At 38.5% G+C, this 21,701-nt stretch overlaps 1 protein-coding gene across 1 annotated transcript in view; it reads left to right on the top strand.

Moving 5' to 3' along the window:
- Window positions 1-1,066: 1,066 nt before the first annotated feature.
- Window positions 1,067-21,701, top strand: part of LOC130975013 (uncharacterized) — a 51,970-nt gene continuing 31,335 nt past the window's right edge. The window contains exon 1 of the mRNA XM_057899848.1: window positions 1,067-1,194. Within this exon, the coding sequence (XP_057755831.1) occupies window positions 1,067-1,194 (128 nt within the window). The remainder of the gene's footprint in view (window positions 1,195-21,701) is intronic.

Below are 21,701 nucleotides of genomic sequence, written 5' to 3'. Positions count from 1 at the left end.
TTAATTTGTTTGTAATACTTGGTACATTCCACTAGTGTAACCCTTGTGAAATTGCTTCCAACTTGCTTTTGGTTACACTAGTGCCTATTTCAACTTCTCAACACCAAGTATTGCAAAACTTAGTGACCTTGTGCGTTGTTGATGACCTGCTTTCACTTCTATGATTTTATGCAAATCCCATATTTCATCATCAATGACTGCATCTTCCTCATGATTGTGAGTGTGCTTGTTTTTCATACTTTGTGATTTTATTTTGATTAAGCCAATACCCGTCATACCACTAACTTTTTGAACCGGTTTTCTAACTTCTAACTCGATTAACCAGCTAATTTTTCTTTTTCATTTAAAACTAACCATTTCACAATTCTTTTGGGTATGACGCTTATTGTGCTTAATAAACAAGCATCGTGCAATTATTGCTTGGACTCTTGGTTTATGGCTTTGTTTTGATTTCTGATTCTCTTTGTTGCTTGCATACCAAGAATTGTTTTCTTTTAACTCACTTCATGCATATGTCAATCCTTGCTTTCTTTTCCTCTACTTGGCTTAATTGTTTATATCCTGTCATATCTATTTTTCAGGTTGTCTGATAGAGGGAAAGCCAAGGTTACCTCTAGAAAGAGGAAGAAACCTCAAGCCTCCACTCTTTCTCCTTACGCCAATTATGCCAAAAGTCCTCTTTTGGAAAAGGACAAAGAGGATCAACAGCTATTGCTTACTGATACTGACAGGTTTCCTAACCTGTATTGTGAGTTACGCTTCCCGACCTATCGGAAGAAGAATCTGAATATTGAGATGAAACTGGCCATCCCCGCTAACCTGAGGCGATCTATTGAGGCCCGTATTCAGGGGTTGGCTCTCGGTTTTGTTGATAGGGAGTTGGGCAGGATAAACATATCATGGGTCAAGGAGTTTTACTGTAATTTCTTCAGAGTGACCCTTGATTCGGTTTACCTGCGAGGCGAACAGATATTAGTTACAGAGGCTACCATTGAGGATGCAATCATGTCTGCCTAAGACCGGTGCTACAGATGCCTATGAGTAGGCGGAGGTGGAGATGCATTGCATGACTATTGATTATGAGGCTTTGAGGTGTGTTATTGCCACCCCGGACGCCCCTTGGGTGATGGATGCTGATAATAAGAAACCCAAGGGGATGCTGTTTGCTCATTTATCAAGAGAGGCTAGGACATGGTAGCAGATTTTTGCTACTTATGTCATGCCTACCACACATTTTACTGAGTCTTCAGGTGTACTTGCATGATCTAAAAGTAGGCCTTTCTCATTTACAATCAGTACGACCCATTTTGGCTTAACAGTCTACTTGCTTGAGAACAGAGCGTTCGTTTTGAGAACGGAGCGTTCGGGCATCCACACATACGTGTGCTACACGCTTGCGCGTCCATTGCGTTTTTCCCCATCGGTGCGTGCGCGTTAATGCTGCCTTCTGTCTCAACCATACTTGCGCGTACCATGCATGCGTCTGAGTCCATGGTAGAATTTAAGAACTGAACTGAACGCTACGTTCACGAACTGAACGCTACGTTCACATCATGAACGCTCTTCACGCGTGCGCGTGGATGATGAAAAGTCACTTCTATGCCCAGCGTCATGTATGCGTTTGCGCCATCACTACTTTTGTCATATCGACGCGTGCGTGTCATGCACGCGTGCGCGTCGATGCCTGGTGGACGAAATTGTGATCCATATTCTTTAAGTTGTACTCATTGTAAAATTATGGAATTTGAAATTGGCACGAGTGAACACAACTCCGTTCAACTAACCAGCAAGTGTACTGGGTCGTCCAAGTAATAAACCTTACGCGAGTAAGGGTCGATCCCACAGAGATTGTTGGTATGAAGCAAGCTATGGTTACCTTGTAAATCTCAGTTAGGCAGATTAAATTGGTTTATGGGTTCGAAAATAGAAATAAGAAAATAGAAATAATAAAAGGGATAGAATACTTATGCGGATTCATTGGTGGGAATTTCAGATAAGCATGTGGAGATACTGTATGGCTCAAGAACGCCTGCTTTCCTACTGCTTCAACTTAATCCTTCTTACTCCTTTCCATGGCAAGCTGTGTATAGGGGTTCACCGTTCGACGATGGCTACTTTGAATCCTCTCGGGAAAATGGTCCTCTGCGGCTGTCACTCGCATGGCTAATCGTCTGGAGGCATCACCTGGCCGAAGGCTACATCCCATCCTCGCAGTGAAAACTACGCTCACGCGCTCTGTCACAGCACGGCTAATCACTGGTTGGTTCCCGCGCCTACTGGAATAGAATCCCTTGATTCTTTTGCGTCTGTCACTAACGCCCAGCACTTGCGAGTCTTAAGCACGTCACAGTCATTCATTACCGGAATCCTACTCGGAATACCACAGACAAGGTTAGACTTTCCGGATTCCCAGGATCCTACTCGGAATACCACAGACAAGGTGAGACTTTCCGGATCCTCATAAATGCCGCCATCTATCTAGCTTATACCACGAAGATTCTGTTGGGGAATCTAAGAGATACACATTCAAGCTCTGTTGCATGTAGAACGGAAGTGGTTGTCAATCACGCGCGTTCATGAGTGAGAATGATAATGAGCGTCACATAATCATCACATTCATCATGTTCTTGGGTGCGAATGAATATCTTGGAATAAGAATAAGATAGAATTGAATAAAAGAAAATAGAATTGCATTAATACTTGAGGTACAGTAGAGCTCCACACCCTTAATCTATGGTGTGCAGAAACTCCACCGTTGAAAATACATAAGTAAAAGGTTCAGGCATGGCCGAGAGGCCAGCCCCCAAAACGTGATCACTAGATTCAAAATACAATCCAGGATCTGGTCAAAGACCTCTAATACAATAGTTAAATGTTCTATTTATAATAAACTAGCTCCTAGGGTTTACATGAGTAAGTAATTGATGCATAAATCCACTTCTGGGGCCCACTTGGTGTATGTTTGGGCTGAGCTTGATCAATCCACGAGCTGAGGCTTCTCTTGGAGTTGAACTCCAAGTTATGACGTGTTTTGGGCGTTCAACTCCGGATCATGACGTTTTTCTGGCGTTTAACTCCAGACAGCAGCATGTACTTGGCGTTCAACGCCAAGTTACGTCGTCAATTTCCAAATAAAGTATGGACTATTATATATTGATGGAAAGCTCTGGATGTCTACTTTTCAACGCCGTTGAGAGCGCGCCATTTGGAGTTCTGTAGCTCCAGAAAATCCATTTCGAGTGCAGGGAGGTCAGATTCCAACAGCATCAGCAGTCCTTTTGTCAGCCTTTTTCAGAGTTTTGCTCAAATCCCTCAATTTCAGTCAGAATTTACCTGAAATTACAGAAAAACACACAAACTCATAGTAAAGTCCAGAAATGTGAATTTAACATAAAAACTAATGAAAACATCCCTAAAAGTAGCTTAAACTTACTAAAAACTACCTAAAAACAATGCCAAAAAGCGTATAAATTATCCGCTCATCACAACACCAAACTTAAATTGTTGCTTGTCCCCAAGCAACTGAAAATCAAATAGGATAAAAGAAGAGAATATACTATAAATTCCAGAATATCAATGAATATTAATTATAATTAGATGAGCGGGACTTGTAGCTTTTTGCTTCTGAATAGTTTTGGCATCTCACTTTTTCCTTTGAAGTTTTGAATGATTGGCTTCTCTAGGAACTTAGAATTTTGGATAGTGTTATTGACTTTCCTAGTTAAGCATGTTTGATTCTTGAACACAGCTACTTATGAGTCTTGGCCGTGGCCCTAAGCACTTTGTTTTCCAGTATTACCACCGGATACACAAATGCCACAGACACATAACTGGGTGAACCTTTTCAGATTGTGACTCACCTTTGCTAGAGTCCCCAGTTAGTGGTGTCCAGAGCTCTTAAGCACACTCTTTTGCTTTGGATCACGACTTTAACCACTCAGTCTCAAGCTTTTCACTTGGACCTTCATGACACAAGCACATGGTTAGGGACAGCTTGATTTAGCCGCTTAGGCCTGGATTTAATTTCCTTGGGCCCTCCTATCCATTGATGCTCAAAGCCTTGGATCCTTTTTACCCTTGCCTTTTGGCTTTTAGGGCTCTTGGCTTTTTCTATTGCTCCTTCTCTCTTTTTTTTTTTTCGCCATTCACTGCTTTTTCTTGCTTCAAGAATCAATTTCATGATTTTTCAGATCATCAATAACATTTCTCTTTGTTCATCATTCTTTCAAGAGCCAACAATTTTAACATTCATAAACAACAAGATCAAAAGACATATGCACTGTTCAAGCATTCATTCAGAAAACAAAAAGTATTGTCACCACATCAATATAATTAAACTAAATTCAAGAGCTATTTTCGAAATTTATGTACTTCTTGTTCTTTTGAATTAAAACATTTTTCATTTAAGAGAGGTGAAGGATTAATGGATTTTATTCATAGCTTTAAGGCATGGTTACATACTAATGATCATGAAGTAAAGACACAAAACATAGATAAACACAATATTAAAAACCGAAAAACAGAAAGAAATAAAGAACAAGGAATGAATCCACCTTTAGTGGCGTCTTCTTCTTGAAGGTCCAACAATGTCCTTAAGCTCTTCTATGTCCCTTCCTTGCCTTTGTTGCTCCTCCCTCATTGCTCTTTGATCTTCTCTTATTTCTTGGAGAATGATGGAGTGCTCATGATGTTCCACCCTTAGTTGCTTCCAATATTTGTGTGGAGGACAACTTATCCCCTGAGGTATCTCAGGGATCTCTTGATTTGCAGCCACATGTTCTACCACTGAGCTATGACGGCTTTATATGAGTCTTTCCATCTCCCACGACTCAGAGGTGGAAGCTTTTGTCTTCTTCTTTTTTTTTTTTGAATGTCTCTGGCCTTAGGTGCCATTAATGGTTATGGAAAGGCAAAAAGCTATGCTTTTACCACACCAAACTTAGAAAATTGCTCGCCCTCGAGCAAGAGAAGAAGGAAAAGATGAAGAAGAAGAAGAGATGGAGGAGATGGAGGGATGTGTTTATTCGGCTATATGGGTGGGTTTGGGTGGGAAAGAGTTTTGAACTTTTGAAGGTAGGTGGGGTTCATGGGGAAGAGTGGAAGGATGTGAGTGGTGAATGAAGAACAGAAGGGATGACCATGAATGGAGAGAGAGAGGGCGAGGTAGGTGGGGATCCTGTGAGGTTCACAGATCCTGAGGTGATCCTGTGGGGTCCACAGATCCTGAGGTGTCAAGGAATTCCATCCCTTGCACCAAATAGGCATGTAAAATGCCTTTGCACACCATTCTGGCATTTAAACGCCCATTGGTGCACACTCTGGGCGTTCAACGCCCATGTAAAGCATGTTTCTGGCGTTGAACGCCAGTTTCATGCTTGTTACTGGCGTTCAGCGCCAGTTTTTCCTCTCTGGGCACATTCCTGGCGTTCAGCGCTAGAATGTTGCTTGTTCTGGCATTCAGCGCCAGAATGATGCTCTGTTCTAGCGTTGAACGCCAGCCAGATGCACCTTACTGGCGTTGAACGCCACCCTGTAAGTCCTCCAGGGTGAAAATTTTTTTCTGCCGTTTTTTTTATTCTGTTTTTAATTTTTATGATTTTTTTCGTGACTCCTCATGATCATGTACCTAATAAAACACAAAATAACAATAAAATAGTATAAAATAGAAATTAGATAAATAAAATTGGGTTGCCTCCCAACAAGCGCTTCTTTAATGTCAATAGCTTGACAGTGGCTCTCATGGAGCCACAAGGTGATCAGGTCAATGTTGTGTAGTTGTCCACACCAAACTTAGAGTTTGGATATGGGATCTTAACACCAAACTCAGAGTTTGGTTGTGGCCTCACAACACCAAACTTAGAGTTTGACTATGTGGGCTCTTCTTGACTCTGAACTGAGAGAAGCTCTTCATGCTTACTCCCTTTTGTCATAGAGGGATAGCCATGTGCCTTAAACACAAGGTAGTCTCCATTCAATTGAAGAACTAATTCACCTCTGTTGACATCTATCACAGCTCCTGCTGTGGCTAGGAAAGGTCTTCCAAGGATGATGCAATCATCCTCTTCCTTCCTAGTGTCTAAGATTATGAAATCAGCAGGGATGTAAAGGCCTTCAACCTTTACCAACACGTCTTCTACTATTCCATAAGCTTGTCTCAGTGACTTGTCTGCCAGTTGTAATGAGAACAAGGCAGGTTGTACCTCAATGATCCCCAGTTTCTCCATTACTGAGAGTGGCATAAGATTTATCCCTGACCCCAGATCACACAGAGCTTTTGCAAAGGTCATGGTGCCTATGGTACAAGGTATTAAGAACTTGTCAGGATCTTGCTTCTTTTGAGGTAGAATTTTCTAAATCCAAGTATCCAGTTCATTAATGAGCAAGGGAGGTTCACTTTCCCAAGTCTCATTACCAAATAGCTTGGCATTCAGCTTCATGATAGCTCCTAAATATTGAGCAACTTGCTCTCCAGTCACATCTTCATCCTCTTCAGAGGATGAATAGTCTTCAGAGCTCATGAATGGCAGAAGGAGATTTAATGGAATCTCTATGGTCTCTATATGAGCCTCAGATTCCTTTGGATCCTTAATAGGAAACTCCTTCTTGCTTGAGGGACGTCCCAGGAGGTCTTCCTCACTAGGATTTTCGTCCTTTTCCTCCGTTGTGCATTCGGCCATACTGACTATGTCAATGGCTTTGCACTCTCCTTTTGGATTCTCTTCTGTATTGCTTGGGAGAATACTAGGAGGAGTTTCAATGACTTTCTTACTCAGCTGGCCCACTTATGCCTCCAGATTTCTAATGGAGGATCTTGTTTCACTCATGAAACTGAAAGTGGCCTTTGACAGATCAGAGATTATATTGGCTAAATTAGAGGTGTTTTGTTCAGAATTCTCTGTTTGTTGCTGAGAAGATGATGGATATGGCTTGCTATTGCGCAGCCTATTGCGTCCACCATTGTTAAAGCCTTGTTGAGGCTTTTGTTGATCCTTCCATGAGAAATTTGGATGATTTCTCCATGATGAGTTATAGGTGTTTCCATAAGGTTCATCCATGTAATTAACCTCTGCCATGGCAGGGTTTTCAGGATCATAAGCTTCTTCAGAAGCTGCCTCTCTAGTACTGTTGGATGCATGTTGCCATCCATTCAGATTTTGAGAGATCATGTTGACCTGTTGAGTCAACACTTTGTTCTGAGCCAATATGGCATTCAGAGCATCAATTTTAAGAACTCCTTTCTTCTGAGGTATCCCATTGTTCACAGAATTTCTCTCAGGAGTGTACATGAACTGGTTGTTTGCAACCATGTCAATGAGTTCTTGAGCCTCTTCAGGCGTTTTCTTCAGGTGAATAGATCCACCTGCAGAATGGTCCAATGACATTTTCGAAAATTCAGAGAGACCATAATAGAATATATCTAATATGGTCCATTCTGAAAACATGTCAGATGGACATCTTTTGGTCAGCTGCTTGTATCTTTCCCAAGCTTCATAGAGGGATTCACCATCTTTTTGTTTGAAGGTTTGAACATCCACTCTTAGCTTGCTCAGCTTTTGAGGAGGAAAGAATTTATCCAAGAAAGCAGTGACCAGCTTATCCCAGGAGTCCAGGCTATCCTTAGGTTGTGAATCCAACCATATTCTAGCTCTGTCTCTTACAGCAAAAGGGAAAAGCATGAGTCTGTAGACTTCAGGATCAACTCCATTCGTCTTTACAGTCTCACAGATCTGTAAGAACTCAGTTAAGAACTGATAGGGATCTTCAGATGGAAGTCCATAAAACTTGCAGTTTTGTTGCATTAAAGCAACCAGTTGAGGCTTAAGCTCAAAGTTATTGGCTCCAATGGCAGGAATGGAGATACTTCTTCCATCAAACTTGGATGTTGGCTTTGTGAAGTCACCAAGCATTCTCCTTGCATTATTATTATTTTCGGCTGCCATCTCCTTCTCTTGTTCTAATGTTTCTGAAAGGTTACCTTTAGAATAATTTAATTTAGCTTCTCTTAATTTCCTCTTCAAAGTCCTTTCAGGTTCTGGATCAATTTCAACAAGATTGCCTTTATCCTTGTTCCTGCTCATATGAAAGAGAGGAAAACAAGAAAAGAAGAGGAATCCTCTATGTCACAGTATAGAGATTCCTTTATGTTAGTAGAAAAAAAGAAGGGGTAGAAGAATGAAGAGGGAGATTCGGATTTTTGGATGAAGAGAGGTGGAGAGAAGTGTTAGTAATTAAATAATTAAATAGAATAAGAAAAGAGAAGGAGAATTTTCGAAAATAATTTTGAAAAAGGAGTTAGTATTTTTCAAAAATTAGAGATAAGCTGTAATTAAAATTAAAACATGAAACAATTAGTTAAGTAAAAAGAATTTTTGAAAAAGAGAGAGATATTTTCGAAAATAGAGGAGGGGGAAGTAGTTAGGTGGTTTTGAAAAAGATAAGAAACAAACAAAAAGTTAGTTAGTTGATTAAAAAAGATTTGAAAAAAAAAATTTAAAAAAAAAATAAGAAGATAAGAAGTTAGATAAGATATTTTGAAATCAAATTTTGAAAAAGATAAAATTTTGAGAAGGATAAGATAAGATAAAAATTTGAAGAAAAAGATATTTTGAAAAAGATTTAATTTTTTAAAATGACTTAACTAACAAGAAACTACAAGATAAGATTCTAGAATTTAAAGATTGAACCTTTCTTAACAAGAAAGTAACAAACTTCAAATTTTTGAACCAATCACATTAATTGTTAGCTAATTTTCAAAAATTAGATATAAAAGCTAAGAAAAAGATTTTTGAAAAATAATTTTTAAAATTTTCGAAAATAATAAAAAAAAATGAAAAAGATATGATTTTTGAAAAAGATTTTGAAAAGATAAGATTTTTTTAAAATTGAAATTTTGACTTGACTTGTAAGAAACAACTAATTTTAAAAAATTTTGACCAAGTCAACCCATAATTTCGAAAATTTGGAGGGAAATAAGGAAAAGATATTTTTTTTTATTTTTTTAATTATGAGAGAGAAAAACAACAAAAATACTCAATGCATGAAATTTTTAGATCAAAATAATGAATGCATGCAAGAATGCTATGAATGTCAAGATGAACACCAAGAACACTTTGAAGATCATGATGAACATCAAGAACATATTTTGAAAAATTTTAGATGCAAAGAAAACATGCAAGACACCAAACTTAGAAATCTTTAATGCATGGACTCTAACAAACAAAAAATACATATGAAAAACAACAAACAACACAAAACAAGAAAACATCAAAATCAAACAAGAAGACTTATCAAGAACAACTTGAAGATCATGAAGAACACTATGAATGCATGGGATTTTCGAAAAATGCAAGAAAAATTTTTAAAAGCATGCAATTGACACCAAACTTAAAAATTGACTCAAGACTCAAACAAAAAAACACAAAATATTTTTTATTTTTATGATTTTCTAATTTTTTTGGATTTTTATTAATATTTTTCGAAAATATTTTTTGAAAAAAACGAAAAAGAAAAGAAAAATTTTTTGAAAAAGATTTTTGAAAAGAAAATTACCTAATCTGAGCAACAAGATGAACCGTCAGTTGTCCATACTCGAACAATCCCCGGCAACGGCGCCAAAAACTTGGTGGACGAAATTGTGATCCATATTCTTTAAGTTGTACTCATTGTAAAATTATGGAATTTGAAATTGGCACGAGTGAACACAACTCCGTTCAACTAACCAGCAAGTGTACTGGGTCGTCCAAGTAATAAACCTTACGCGAGTAAGGGTCGATCCCACAGAGATTGTTGGTATGAAGCAAGCTATGGTTACCTTGTAAATCTCAGTTAGGCAGATTAAATTGGTTTATGGGTTCGAAAATAGAAATAAGAAAATAGAAATAATAAAAGGGATAGAATACTTATGCGGATTCATTGGTGGGAATTTCAGATAAGCATGTGGAGATATTGTATGGCTCAAGAACGCCTGCTTTCCTACTGCTTCAACTTAATCCTTCTTACTCCTTTCCATGGCAAGCTGTGTATAGGGGTTCACCGTTCGACGATGGCTACTTTGAATCCTCTCGGGAAAATGGTCCTCTGCGGCTGTCACTCGCATGGCTAATCGTCTGGAGGCATCACCTGGCCGAAGGCTACATCCCATCCTCGCAGTGAAAACTACGCTCACGCGCTCTGTCACAGCACGGCTAATCACTGGTTGGTTCCCGCGCCTACTGGAATAGAATCCCTTGATTCTTTTGCGTCTGTCACTAACGCCCAGCACTTGCGAGTCTGAAGCACGTCACAGTCATTCATTACCGGAATCCTACTCGGAATACCACAGACAAGGTTAGACTTTCCGGATTCCCAGGATCCTACTCGGAATACCACAGACAAGGTGAGACTTTCCGGATCCTCATAAATGCCGCCATCTATCTAGCTTATACCACGAAGATTCTGTTGGGGAATCTAAGAGATACACATTCAAGCTCTGTTGCATGTAGAACGGAAGTGGTTGTCAATCACGCGCGTTCATGAGTGAGAATGATAATGAGCGTCACATAATCATCACATTCATCATGTTCTTGGGTGCGAATGAATATCTTGGAATAAGAATAAGATAGAATTGAATAAAAGAAAATAGAATTGCATTAATACTTGAGGTACAGTAGAGCTCCACACCCTTAATCTATGGTGTGCAGAAACTCCACCGTTGAAAATACATAAGTAAAAGGTTCAGGCATGGCCGAGAGGCCAGCCCCCAAAACGTGATCACTAGATTCAAAATACAATCCAGGATCTGGTCAAAGACCTCTAATACAATAGTTAAATGTTCTATTTATAATAAACTAGCTCCTAGGGTTTACATGAGTAAGTAATTGATGCATAAATCCACTTCTGGGGCCCACTTGGTGTATGTTTGGGCTGAGCTTGATCAATCCACGAGCTGAGGCTTCTCTTGGAGTTGAACTCCAAGTTATGACGTGTTTTGGGCGTTCAACTCCGGATCATGACGTTTTTCTGGCGTTTAACTCCAGACAGCAGCATGTACTTGGCGTTCAACGCCAAGTTACATCGTCAATATCCGAATAAAGTATGGACTATTATATATTGCTGGAAAGCTCTGGATGTCTACTTTCCAACGCCGTTGAGAGCGCGCCATTTGGAGTTCTGTAGCTCAAAGAAAATTCATTTCGAGTTCAGGGAGGTCAGATTCCAACAGCATCAGCAGTCCTTTTGTCAGCCTTTTTCAGAGTTTTGCTCAAATCCCTCAATTTCAGTCAGAATTTACCTGAAATTACAGAAAAACACACAAACTCATAGTAAAGTCCAGAAATGTGAATTTAACATAAAAACTAATGAAAACATCCCTAAAAGTAGCTTAAACTTACTAAAAACTACCTAAAAACAATGCCAAAAAGCGTATAAATTATCCGCTCATGAATGCCCATCTTCGAATTCAAACTCTGAAAGTATCGCAGGCGTTCACTCCAAGTGAATGTTGCGTTCTTGGCTTGTGAACGCTAATCCCTCACCCACGCGTGCGCGCCCTGTACGCGTACGCATGGATTGCCAACATTGTCATCCTGTGCGGAAGTGCTCTGTACGCGTGCGCATCACTTGTGAACGTAGCGTTCATCTAATGAATGTAGCGTTCTCCTGCACCTCTCTTTTTTTGTTCTTTTTCACCTGAAATTCAGCCAAAACTCATTTCAAAGCAATATTCATAAATTAATCATATATCTCTTGTAATTGCATCTTTGAATGAGATTTCACCAATTCTATGGTCCTTTTAAATAAGAGAAAGAGGTAAATGACCTAAGTCATCAGAATACCAAACTTAAATCTTTCTTGTCCCCAACCAAATCAATATGAATTGTTCTAAATTATTGAAACTTGACCCTTAAGAAACTGTGTTCACAATTAAAGATAGAGACTAAGCATCAAATCATTTATGAACTTTGTTATTGCTTTCATCTCATAATGAACTTTCAACCTTTGAGGATTATTTCAAGTGTCTGCTCATAGAGCCCCCTTCTATTGATTGTCACCTTGAAATAGTAAGATCTTGTATTTTCTTTTTTAGTAAAGTATTGTTTTTGTCCCCAACATTTGGGATAAGTCCCAAAGTTGTCCTTAACGTTTCAATCGTCCTATTTAAGTCCCTCACGTTTCAAAATTGACTCAATGTTATCCAGTCGTTAGAGATCCGTTAACATAATTGATGGCGGGACAAAATTGGGACAATTTTGAAATGTTAGGGACTTAAATAGGACGAAAACGTTGAGGACAAAAATGATACATAGAAATAAATTTTAATTTAATTTTATCCTTCAATAATATAAATTTTTTACTATACATAGTATTCAATTATTTTTTAATCACATTTAAATAAATTACACTTAATCACATTACTTTTATTCTAAATAAATAAATTTTTTTAATAATTTTACTCTTAAAGATTTTTAGTTATCCTAAAATGTTTGTAGAATGACTAGTATATAAATTTGTGGAAAAGAAAAAATAATATATATATATATATATATATATGTACAATAAAATATAAATTATACCTTTTGTCTCTAATATATCAAAATTCTTTAAAATTATAAAAAAATAAATTTATTTAAAATGAAAGTAATGTGATTAAGTATAATTTACTTATATGTGATTAAAAAATAATTGAATACTATGTGCAGTAAAAACTTGATATTATTGAAGGATAAAATTAAATTAAAATTTATTTTATGTATCATTTTTGTCCCCAACGTTTTTGTCCTATTTAAGTCCCTAACGTTTCAAAATCATCTCAATTTTGTCCCGCTGTCAATTCTGTTAACGGATCCCTAATGGTAGGACAACATTGAGTCAATTTTGAAACGTTAGGGACTTAAATAGGACGATTGAAACGTTAGGAACAACTTTGAGACTTACCCCAAACGTTGGGGACAAAAACGATACTTTACTCTTTCTTTTTTGAATGTTTTCTTTCCTTCATTTTTTCTTTCATTTCCAGACTCTAAGTGTTTTTTCTCAAGACGACCCTTTAGGTTAGGCTTTCAATTAGCACTCCCAAACTAGTTGGTTTTAGGGTACTAGGTGTTGAAACACCCCTAAGAATCTACTTGCTCAGGTCTCTCTTCTTGACACATCTTCACCATAAGCATCTACTAAGATCTTGGCTCTTTGATGCATATGTTCTTGCTCCTTTATCCTTCCTCTTGGGTGACATCTCCTGGAGGCTTCTTCTTGTGCTGTGTGTACTTTAGCTTCCAAAATCTTATCCTCCTAGGTGGCATTCATTTTGTGTGTCTCTGGGACACCAAACTTAAGTTCTTTGCATCTGGATCATGATTGTGGCCACATCAAACTTAAACTTTTGGCTTATTCTTAAAATTTAATCCACTTATTGTAAGTCCAAAATTTAAGTGGTTGGTGGCCACACCAAACTTAATTCCTCAGCCAGCTTCTCAACTCAATTAATCATCATCACATAATGTAACATGCAAAATTGTACTTCTAGCAACTAGAAAACTTTTGGAGTTCAAATTAAAGGAACTATCAGCAAACGATTAATAACTGAAATTGAAAACAATCAACCAAAGTGACTTAAACTTAAACTATCTAGAAAGCTTGAAATTGAAAGGATATGAATGTTGGGGTGCCTCCCAACTAGCGCTTCTTTAACATCACTAGCTTGACGATTCTTCATTCTTCAGCTGAGATTGTAGTTCACCTTCTGCTCCTCTAGTGAGTCTCCCAAATAATGCTTAAGTCTGTGGCCATTGACAGTGAAAGTCCTCTGAGTCTTCTCATGCATAAGCTCAACATGACCATAAGGGGAGGCCTTGACTATGGTGAAGGGTCCAGACCATCTTGACTTCAGCTTCCCTGGGAAGAACTTGAGCCTTGAGTTGTATAGTAGCACCTTTTGACCTTCTATAAACACTCTCCTTGCTATCTTTTGGTCATGCCATTTCTTAACCTTCTCCTTGTAAATTTTAGCATTTTCATATGCTTGAGCTCTGAATTCTTCCAATTATTGTAGTTGCAAGATCCTTTTCTTCCCAGCAGCATTACTATCAAAATTTAATAGCTTAGGAGCCTAGAAGGCTTTGTGCTCCAGCTCTAATGGCATGTGACATGCCTTCGTATACACCAGCTGATATAGGGACATCCCAATTGGTATTTTGAAGGCTGTCCTATATGCCCAAAAAGCGTCGTCCTGCCTTTTTGACCAGTCCTTCCTTGAAGCTCCCATAGTCTTCTCCAAAATCCTTTTTAACTCTCTCTTGGATACCTCTGTCTGCCCATTTGTTTGAGGGTGATAAGGTGTTGCAACCTTATGTTTCACTCCATATCTCAGAAGGAGGGCTTCTAATGGTCTGTTGTAGAAATGGCTTCCTCTATCACTGATAAGGGCTCTGGGAACTGGTGCACGAAATTGTGATCACACTTTTCACAACTCTGGTACAACTAACCAGCAAGTGCATTGGGTCGTCCAAGTAATACCTTACGTGAGTAAGGGTCGATCCCATGGAGATTGCCGGCTTGAAGCAAGCTATGGTTATCCTGTAACTCTTAGTCAGGAGATTAGTGATAAAAATAATTTTGTTTGTAAAAAGTAAAAGATCATGAGATGAATGATACTTGTTATTCAATAATGGAGAACAGGTTAAGGTTTCAGAGATGCTCTGTCTTCTGAATCTCTGCTTTCTTACTGTCTTCCTTTCCAAATATGTATGGCCCCTTCTATGGCAAGTTGTATGTTAGTGGATCACTGTTGTCAATGGCTACCATTCGTCCTCCTAGTTAAAATGGTCCAGGTACGGTTTCTGTACGGCTAATCAACTGTTGGATCTCTCGTCTTGGATGAAAAATACCAAGCACAGCTACCGCACGGCTAATCATCTGTCAGTTCTCACTTGTGTCGGAATAGGATCTATCTATCCTTTTGTACACTGTCACAGCGCTTAACATTCGTGAGTTTGAAGCTCGTCACAGTCATCCCGTCCCAAATCATACTCGGAATACCACAGACAAGGTTTAGACTTTTCAGATCTCAGGAATGCTGCCAATTGGTTCTAGCCTCTACCACGAAGGTTCTAATCTCATGGGTTTAAATGCTCTGTTGTCAGGAGATGCAAGTCAAACTTGTGGATTAGAAACCCAAGAGATACGCACTCAAGCTGTCGCCCAATGACTACGTTGAGCTTAGATAGAACGGGAGTGGTTGTCAAGCACGCGTTCATAAATTTGAGAATGATGATGAGTAACACAGATCATCATATTCTTTATATTGAAGTACGAGTGAGTATCTTAGAATAGAATCAAGTGTGATCGAATAGAAAACAATAGTAATTGCATTAATCCATTGAGACACAGCAGAGCTCCTCACCCCCACCTATGGGTTTAGAGACTCATGTCGTAGAAGATACAATATGAGATGTAAAATGTCATAAGTTGCAAAATGATTCCCTAAAAGTAGTTTTTATACTAAACTAGTAAATTAGGTTTACAAAAAATGAGTAACTAAGTGCAGATAGTGCAGAAATCCACTTTCGGAGCCCACTTAGTGAGTGTTTGGGCTGAGCTTTGAAGCTTTCACGTGCATAAGCCATTCTTGGAGTTAAATGCCAGCTTGGGTGCTAATTTGGGCGTTTAACTCCAGTTTTGGTTCCAGTTCTGGCGTTTTACGCTAAGAAAGGGTCTCTAGCTGGCGTTTAATGCCAGTTTGGACCCTCAAATCTCAGGCAAAGTATGAACTATTAATCATTGCTGGAAAGCCCGGGATGTTAGCTTTCCAGCCCAATTGAGAGAGCGCCAATTGGACTTTTGTAGCTCCAGAAAAAATGCGTTTGAGTGCAGGGAGGTCAAAATCCAACAGCATCTGCAGTCCTTTCTCAGCCTCTGAATCAGATTTTTGCTCAGGTCCCTCAATTTCAGCCAGAAAATACCTGAAATTACAGAAAAACACACAAAATCATAGTAAAGTCCAGAAATGTGATTTTTGCATAAAAACTAATAAAAATATAATAAAAAGTAACTAAAACATACTAATAACTATGTAAAATAATGCCAAAAAGCATATAAAATTATCCGCTCATCACAACACCAAACTTAAATTGTTGCTTGTCCCCAAGCACCTAAAAAGAAAATAGGATAAAAAAAAAGAATATACAATAAATTTCAAAATATCAATGAAGCTTAGTTCTAATTATATGAACAGGACAAGTAGCTTTTTGCTTCTGAACAGTTTTGGCATCTCACTTTATCCTTTAAAGTTCAGAATGATTGGCATCCATAGGAACTCAGAATTCAGATAGTGTTATTGATTCTCCTAGTTTAGTATGTTGATTCTTGAACACAGCTATTTATGAGTCTTGGCCGTGACCTTAAGCATCTTATTTTCTAGTATTACCACCGGATATATAAATGCCACAGACACATAACTGGGTGAACCTTTTCAGATTATGACTCAGCTTTGCTAGAGTCCCCAGTTAGAGGTGCCTGATATGTGGAAAACGATCCAACACAAAACTCACTGGCAAGTGTACCGGGTCACATCAAGTAATAAAACTCACGGGAGTGAGGTCGATCCCACAAGGATTGAAGGATTGAGCAATTTTAGTTTAGTGGTTGATTTAGTCAAGCGAATCAAGTTTTGGTTGAGTGATTTTGTATCTAACAGTAAGTAAATGACAGAAAATGTAAAGGGGGAGGGAAGAATTGCAGAAATTAAAGAGAACTGAAAGTAAAAGAGCTGAATCTTAAAGAACAAGAAATTAAATGACTGAAACTTAAAGTGCAAGGAATGTAAATTGCAGTAACTTAAAGTGCAAGAAATATAAATTGCTTGAATGGAAAAGGGATTTGAGGACTGGGATTTCAGAATTCAAGCAAGGGAAATTAAATTGCAACAATTATCAAAGCAAGAGATGGTTTGAGTTCTGTTAGATCTCAAACAGAAAGGGAAATTAAATTGCAACAGGGGTTCACAGAAGAACCAAAAGGAAAATGGGATCTCAGGACTCCAGAGACTAGATAGCAAAGTCTAGATCTCAATTGCCTTCCCAGATCCAAATTCACAAAGCAATTAACAAGAAATTAAAGAAGAAGCAGTAAAGGAAATTGGATTCAACTTAATTATGCAGTGAGGTAATCAAAGAGATTTTAAATGGAGATTGAGACAGAAATTCCTCAATTCTTCACATCCAAGATTCAAACAAGAAAAGTAAAAATGCTCAAGCAAGAACAAGGAAGAAGAGAGATTAATTCTCCTCCCTAATTCTCTCAAATCTCAGTTCAAAACTCTCAGAGAAGATAAAGTTTCAAAATGTAAAAATTCAAAAATCAAAAGAAGCTCCCTAATTACATCAAACTATCTCCTATTTATACATTTTCTATTCTTGGATTTTGGAATTTGGATGGGCTTTTGATTTGGTGAAGAAATGAATTAAATTGGATTTTTAATTCATTTTTTAGCCCATGAGAAAGTGGCTTCCAGGAGGCTGCCCTGCCCTTGTGGAGGGCAGAGCAGGAAATGGTGCATGCGGCCTCGTGCGTGTGATGGGCGTTCAAGATGCTGCAGGATGCTGCCCTGCCCTTGTGGAGGGCAGGGCAGAGTTGTCATGGTGCGCCAGGTGCTGCCCGTGCGTGCATGCTGCTGGCCGAGAGCTCAAGTCCTGGTCGTGCCAAGATGCTGCGCCATGCACCAAGAAATGTTGCCCTGCCCTTGTGGAGGGCAGGGCAATGTGCCAATGGTGAAGTCCCACGTTCGAAACTCGGTGGAGGCACATGTTGCTCCTTTTTCCTTGGTTTTCTTGGCACCAAAGTCACGCCTAGTTCCTTGCTTCCTCATGGTGCCGTGTTCGATTCTTGGAGATTGAAAGCAAGCCAATTTTTGCTTGTTTTCCTTGTGTTTGAGCGATACTCCTTTCCTCCTTGATCTTGTGTTCGAAACCCATAGGAAGCACTAGGAAGCAATTTCCTTTGAATTATTTTCGATGAGAGCCCGATATTGCTCTTGAGGAGGGTAGGGCAGAGTTTTTGCTTCCTTTGGTCCTTGGCATCAAATTGTGCTCCGCCCTTGTTGTGGGCAGGGCAATGTTGCTTTTCAAGGCTTGGTTCAATATGTTGCTCTCCTGGAGGGCAGTGTGCTCTTGTGGAGGGTAATGTTTGCCTCCTCCTTCTTTGTTGCACCACACTTCTCAATTCTTGGCCACACTTCTTAAGCCACATTTTTTTTCTTTTCTTCCTTTCTTCACCTACAAGAAACCAAAACAACCAATCAAAGTATCTCTAAACTCATAAGGTTTATAATTCATTAAAAATCAATTAATTTTAGCTCAAACCTCATGATTTAGCATCAATTTAATAGTGGTTGTTTGATTTAAAGAAGTTATGCATTTTCATTCCAAATTGCTTACTTAGGATGCAAGAAAGTGCATAAAGACTAGCAAAACAAGTGAAATTAGCTTTAAAAATGGTTATATGATGACCTATCATCACAACACCAAACTTAATTCTTGCTTATCCCCAAGCAAGCATCAAAACTAAGAGAAAATGAAATGAACAAGAAAAGAAAACATATCCTTATTAGGCATATAGCAGAACTTGATTCATGGAGTTTTTATGCAGACAATGATAACTCAATTATTGTTGCTGTTACATAATATACATTTTTCCTCAAAGGCTTACTAAACTTGCTTGTTATAAGGTTTATTCTTTCTTTGCTCCCTTGCTATCTTTTCTTTTCTCATGTTGCTTAACAAGCTTATTATTCTTTTAGAGGCTTGGTGTCTAATGTTGCAGTAGTAGCCTTTGGCTTTATTTTTACTCAACATCTTTTCACCACAGACACATGGCTCACTATTTCTTCCTAGGATCATTGATGCCCAGCATCTCTTTGGATAACTAAATGTTCTGTATCTAGGTTGCTCTTTATTGTGGACTTTCAATTGGCCATCCCAAATCAGTTGATCTAAGTGACCGGGTTTTGAAATACCCCTCAGAATTTACTTATCCAAGCATATCTTAGTACAAGAACACCACAGGCATGTATCCTAGGGTCCAAGCTATTGGTGTCCAGCCTTTATTCTTTGTTTTTCTTGCCACATTGGCTTTTTCTTCTTCTTTTTCTTTCTGTTTTATTTTTGTTCTCAAGGGCTTTTTCTTTACTGATAAGAACCTTTATAACAGCAAGCTAGATCACACTTCAATGAAAATGACATTATGCAGCAATTATTTTATGAGTTATGCATTTAATCAAACACATACACCACCATTAACTTCCATTCTAACTTATGCAACATTGGATATTTACTTTCTAATTCAAACAATTCTCTTTTATTCAAGCATATGGGAAACAAAACAAAATTTGGCTAGGTGATGGATGACAAGCATTATGCAGATTAGCATACTTAATCAAACAACTTCACTTGTAACTAGATAAACACTTTAGCAGGATATATAATGGTTCCCATGTTCAAAACAATACACAGCAGCAAGGATTAAGTTTAGATACAACCTTTGAAGTTGCAGCCCTTTGATTCTTCCTTCTGTTGTGTTTTCTTTGAGTTAAGATGCACAACATCTTCAATTGTTGACTCATGTCCTGCATAATTCTCAAAGTTGCTTGCTTCTCAAGCCCTTAAGTGCATGGTTAGTATGCATAAATTGAGTGTAGCTCTTGGATTTATTTTGGTGTGAGAACACCAAACTTAATTACTTGCCACTGCCTCTGATGCAATAAGTTAACCATATGTGAAACCTTGTGTTCTTGCTAAATGTTATGGGATTAAAGCTAGAAAGCAGTTAAATAGTTGAATAATTTGTCTGATTGCTTGGAGCTAGCATTGTGCAGGAAGTGAGAATGTTCTTTTAAATGAGATTTTTGGTGGAACACCAAACTTAGAATCCTTCATTCTCCCTTAAGTTGTTTTGGTGTGCAACACCAAACTTAGCTCCTTGCAATGCATACCAATTATTCAACATTTTTATTGAAAAAGCTATGAAAAGAAAACTACCTCAGGTTGGGTTGCCTCCCAACAAGTGCTTCTTTATTGTCACTAGCTTGACATCTTCCATTCTGCTGATCATGAAAGTTGAAAATCACAGTGCCTTAGCTTGTCTTTCTTCACTGTGAACTTTCTCTGTGTGCCTTGATGCTCAATTTCAATGTGCTCAAGAGAGAGTACTTGGTTGACAGTGTAATTATCTTCTGTTTTCAGCTGTTGATATACTAATTGTACTTTGTCACCTTTGGAAAATCCTTCAGTTGGAATTTTTTTATTCTTCCACCCTTTGTAAGCCTTCTTCTTATTTTTCTTCTTTTTCTTTCTTGTTGTTCTGTCTCCTTTGACAGTGACTCGAGTTGTGATACCTCCCTTTTTGTTTATCATCCCGGCCTCTTTTTAAATTCCTTCCCCTCCTTGTACCTGCTCACTCTTCTGTTCTACTGTGTTGTTGGTTGCTTGCCTTGGAAGGCAGTCACTTGTCTTGCTTGTTTCTTCATTACTTTGTGATTCTGGAAACACTTTCAAGGTGATGCTCTCTTCATGCATCCTGAGGGTTAGCTCTCCCTGCTCCATATCTACAATGGCTCTAGCAGTGGCAAAAAATGGTCGACCAAGTATTATGGAGTCATTCTCATTCTCTGCTGAATCTAGGATCACAAAGTCTGCCAGAAAGATGAACTTGTCAACCTTAACTAAAAGGTCTCAATCAACCTTTTAGGATATACCACTGATTGGTCCACCAATTCCAAGGACATCTGTATTGGTTTCACCTCTCCTATGCCAAGCTTTTTCACTAAAGAAGATGGAATTAGATTTATACTTGCTCCTAAGTCACACATCCCCTTGTTGATGAATAGGCTTCTGGTGGACGAAATTGTGATTCATTCTTTTCACTTCAACAATCCAAGGTAATGGCTCCAAAAACTTGGTGTCAATGCCATGGTTCACAACTTCGCACAACTAACCAGCAAGTGCACTGGGTCGTCCAAGTAATACCTTACGTGAGTAAAGGTCGATCCCACGGAGATTGTTGGTATGAAGCAAGCTATGGTCACCTTGTAAATCCCAGTCAGGTTAAATAACTAAATTAAGAGATTATAGGATTAAATTAAATAAACTGAAAATAAAGATAAAGTTACTCATGTAATCCAATGGTGGGAATTTCAGATAGGCGTATGGAGATGCTGTGTTCCTTCTGAATCTCTGCTTTCCTGCTGCTTTCATCCAATTCTTCTTTCTTCTTTCCATGGTAAGCTGTTTGTAGGGCATCACCGTTGTCAATGGCTACATCCCATCCTCTCAGTGAAAAAGGTCCAAATGCTCTGTCACGGCACGGCTAATCATCTGTCAGTTCTCAATCAGGTTGGAATAGAATCCCTTGATTCTTTTGCGTTTGTCATCACGCCCAGCCTTCAGGAGTTTGAAGCTCGTCACAGTCATTCAATCCCAGAATCCTACTCGGAATACCATAGACAAGGTTTAGACTTTCCGGATTCTCAAGAATGCTGCCATCAATTCTAGCTTATACCACGAAGATTCTGTTGGGGAATCTAAGAGATATGCGCCCAGCCTAAGGTAGAACGGAAGTGGTTGTCAGTCACGCGCGTTCATATTTGAGAATGATGATGAGTGTCACGGATCATCACATTCATCAAGGTGAAGTGCAACGTATATCTTGGATTAAGAATAAAATTGATTTGGATA

This window comes from Arachis stenosperma, chromosome 4, assembly GCF_014773155.1.
Source record: "Arachis stenosperma cultivar V10309 chromosome 4, arast.V10309.gnm1.PFL2, whole genome shotgun sequence".
Lineage (NCBI taxonomy): Eukaryota > Viridiplantae > Streptophyta > Magnoliopsida > Fabales > Fabaceae > Arachis > Arachis stenosperma.
The sequence above is the reverse complement of the archived record's forward strand: the minus strand, read 5'-3'. Positions and strand labels throughout refer to the sequence as shown.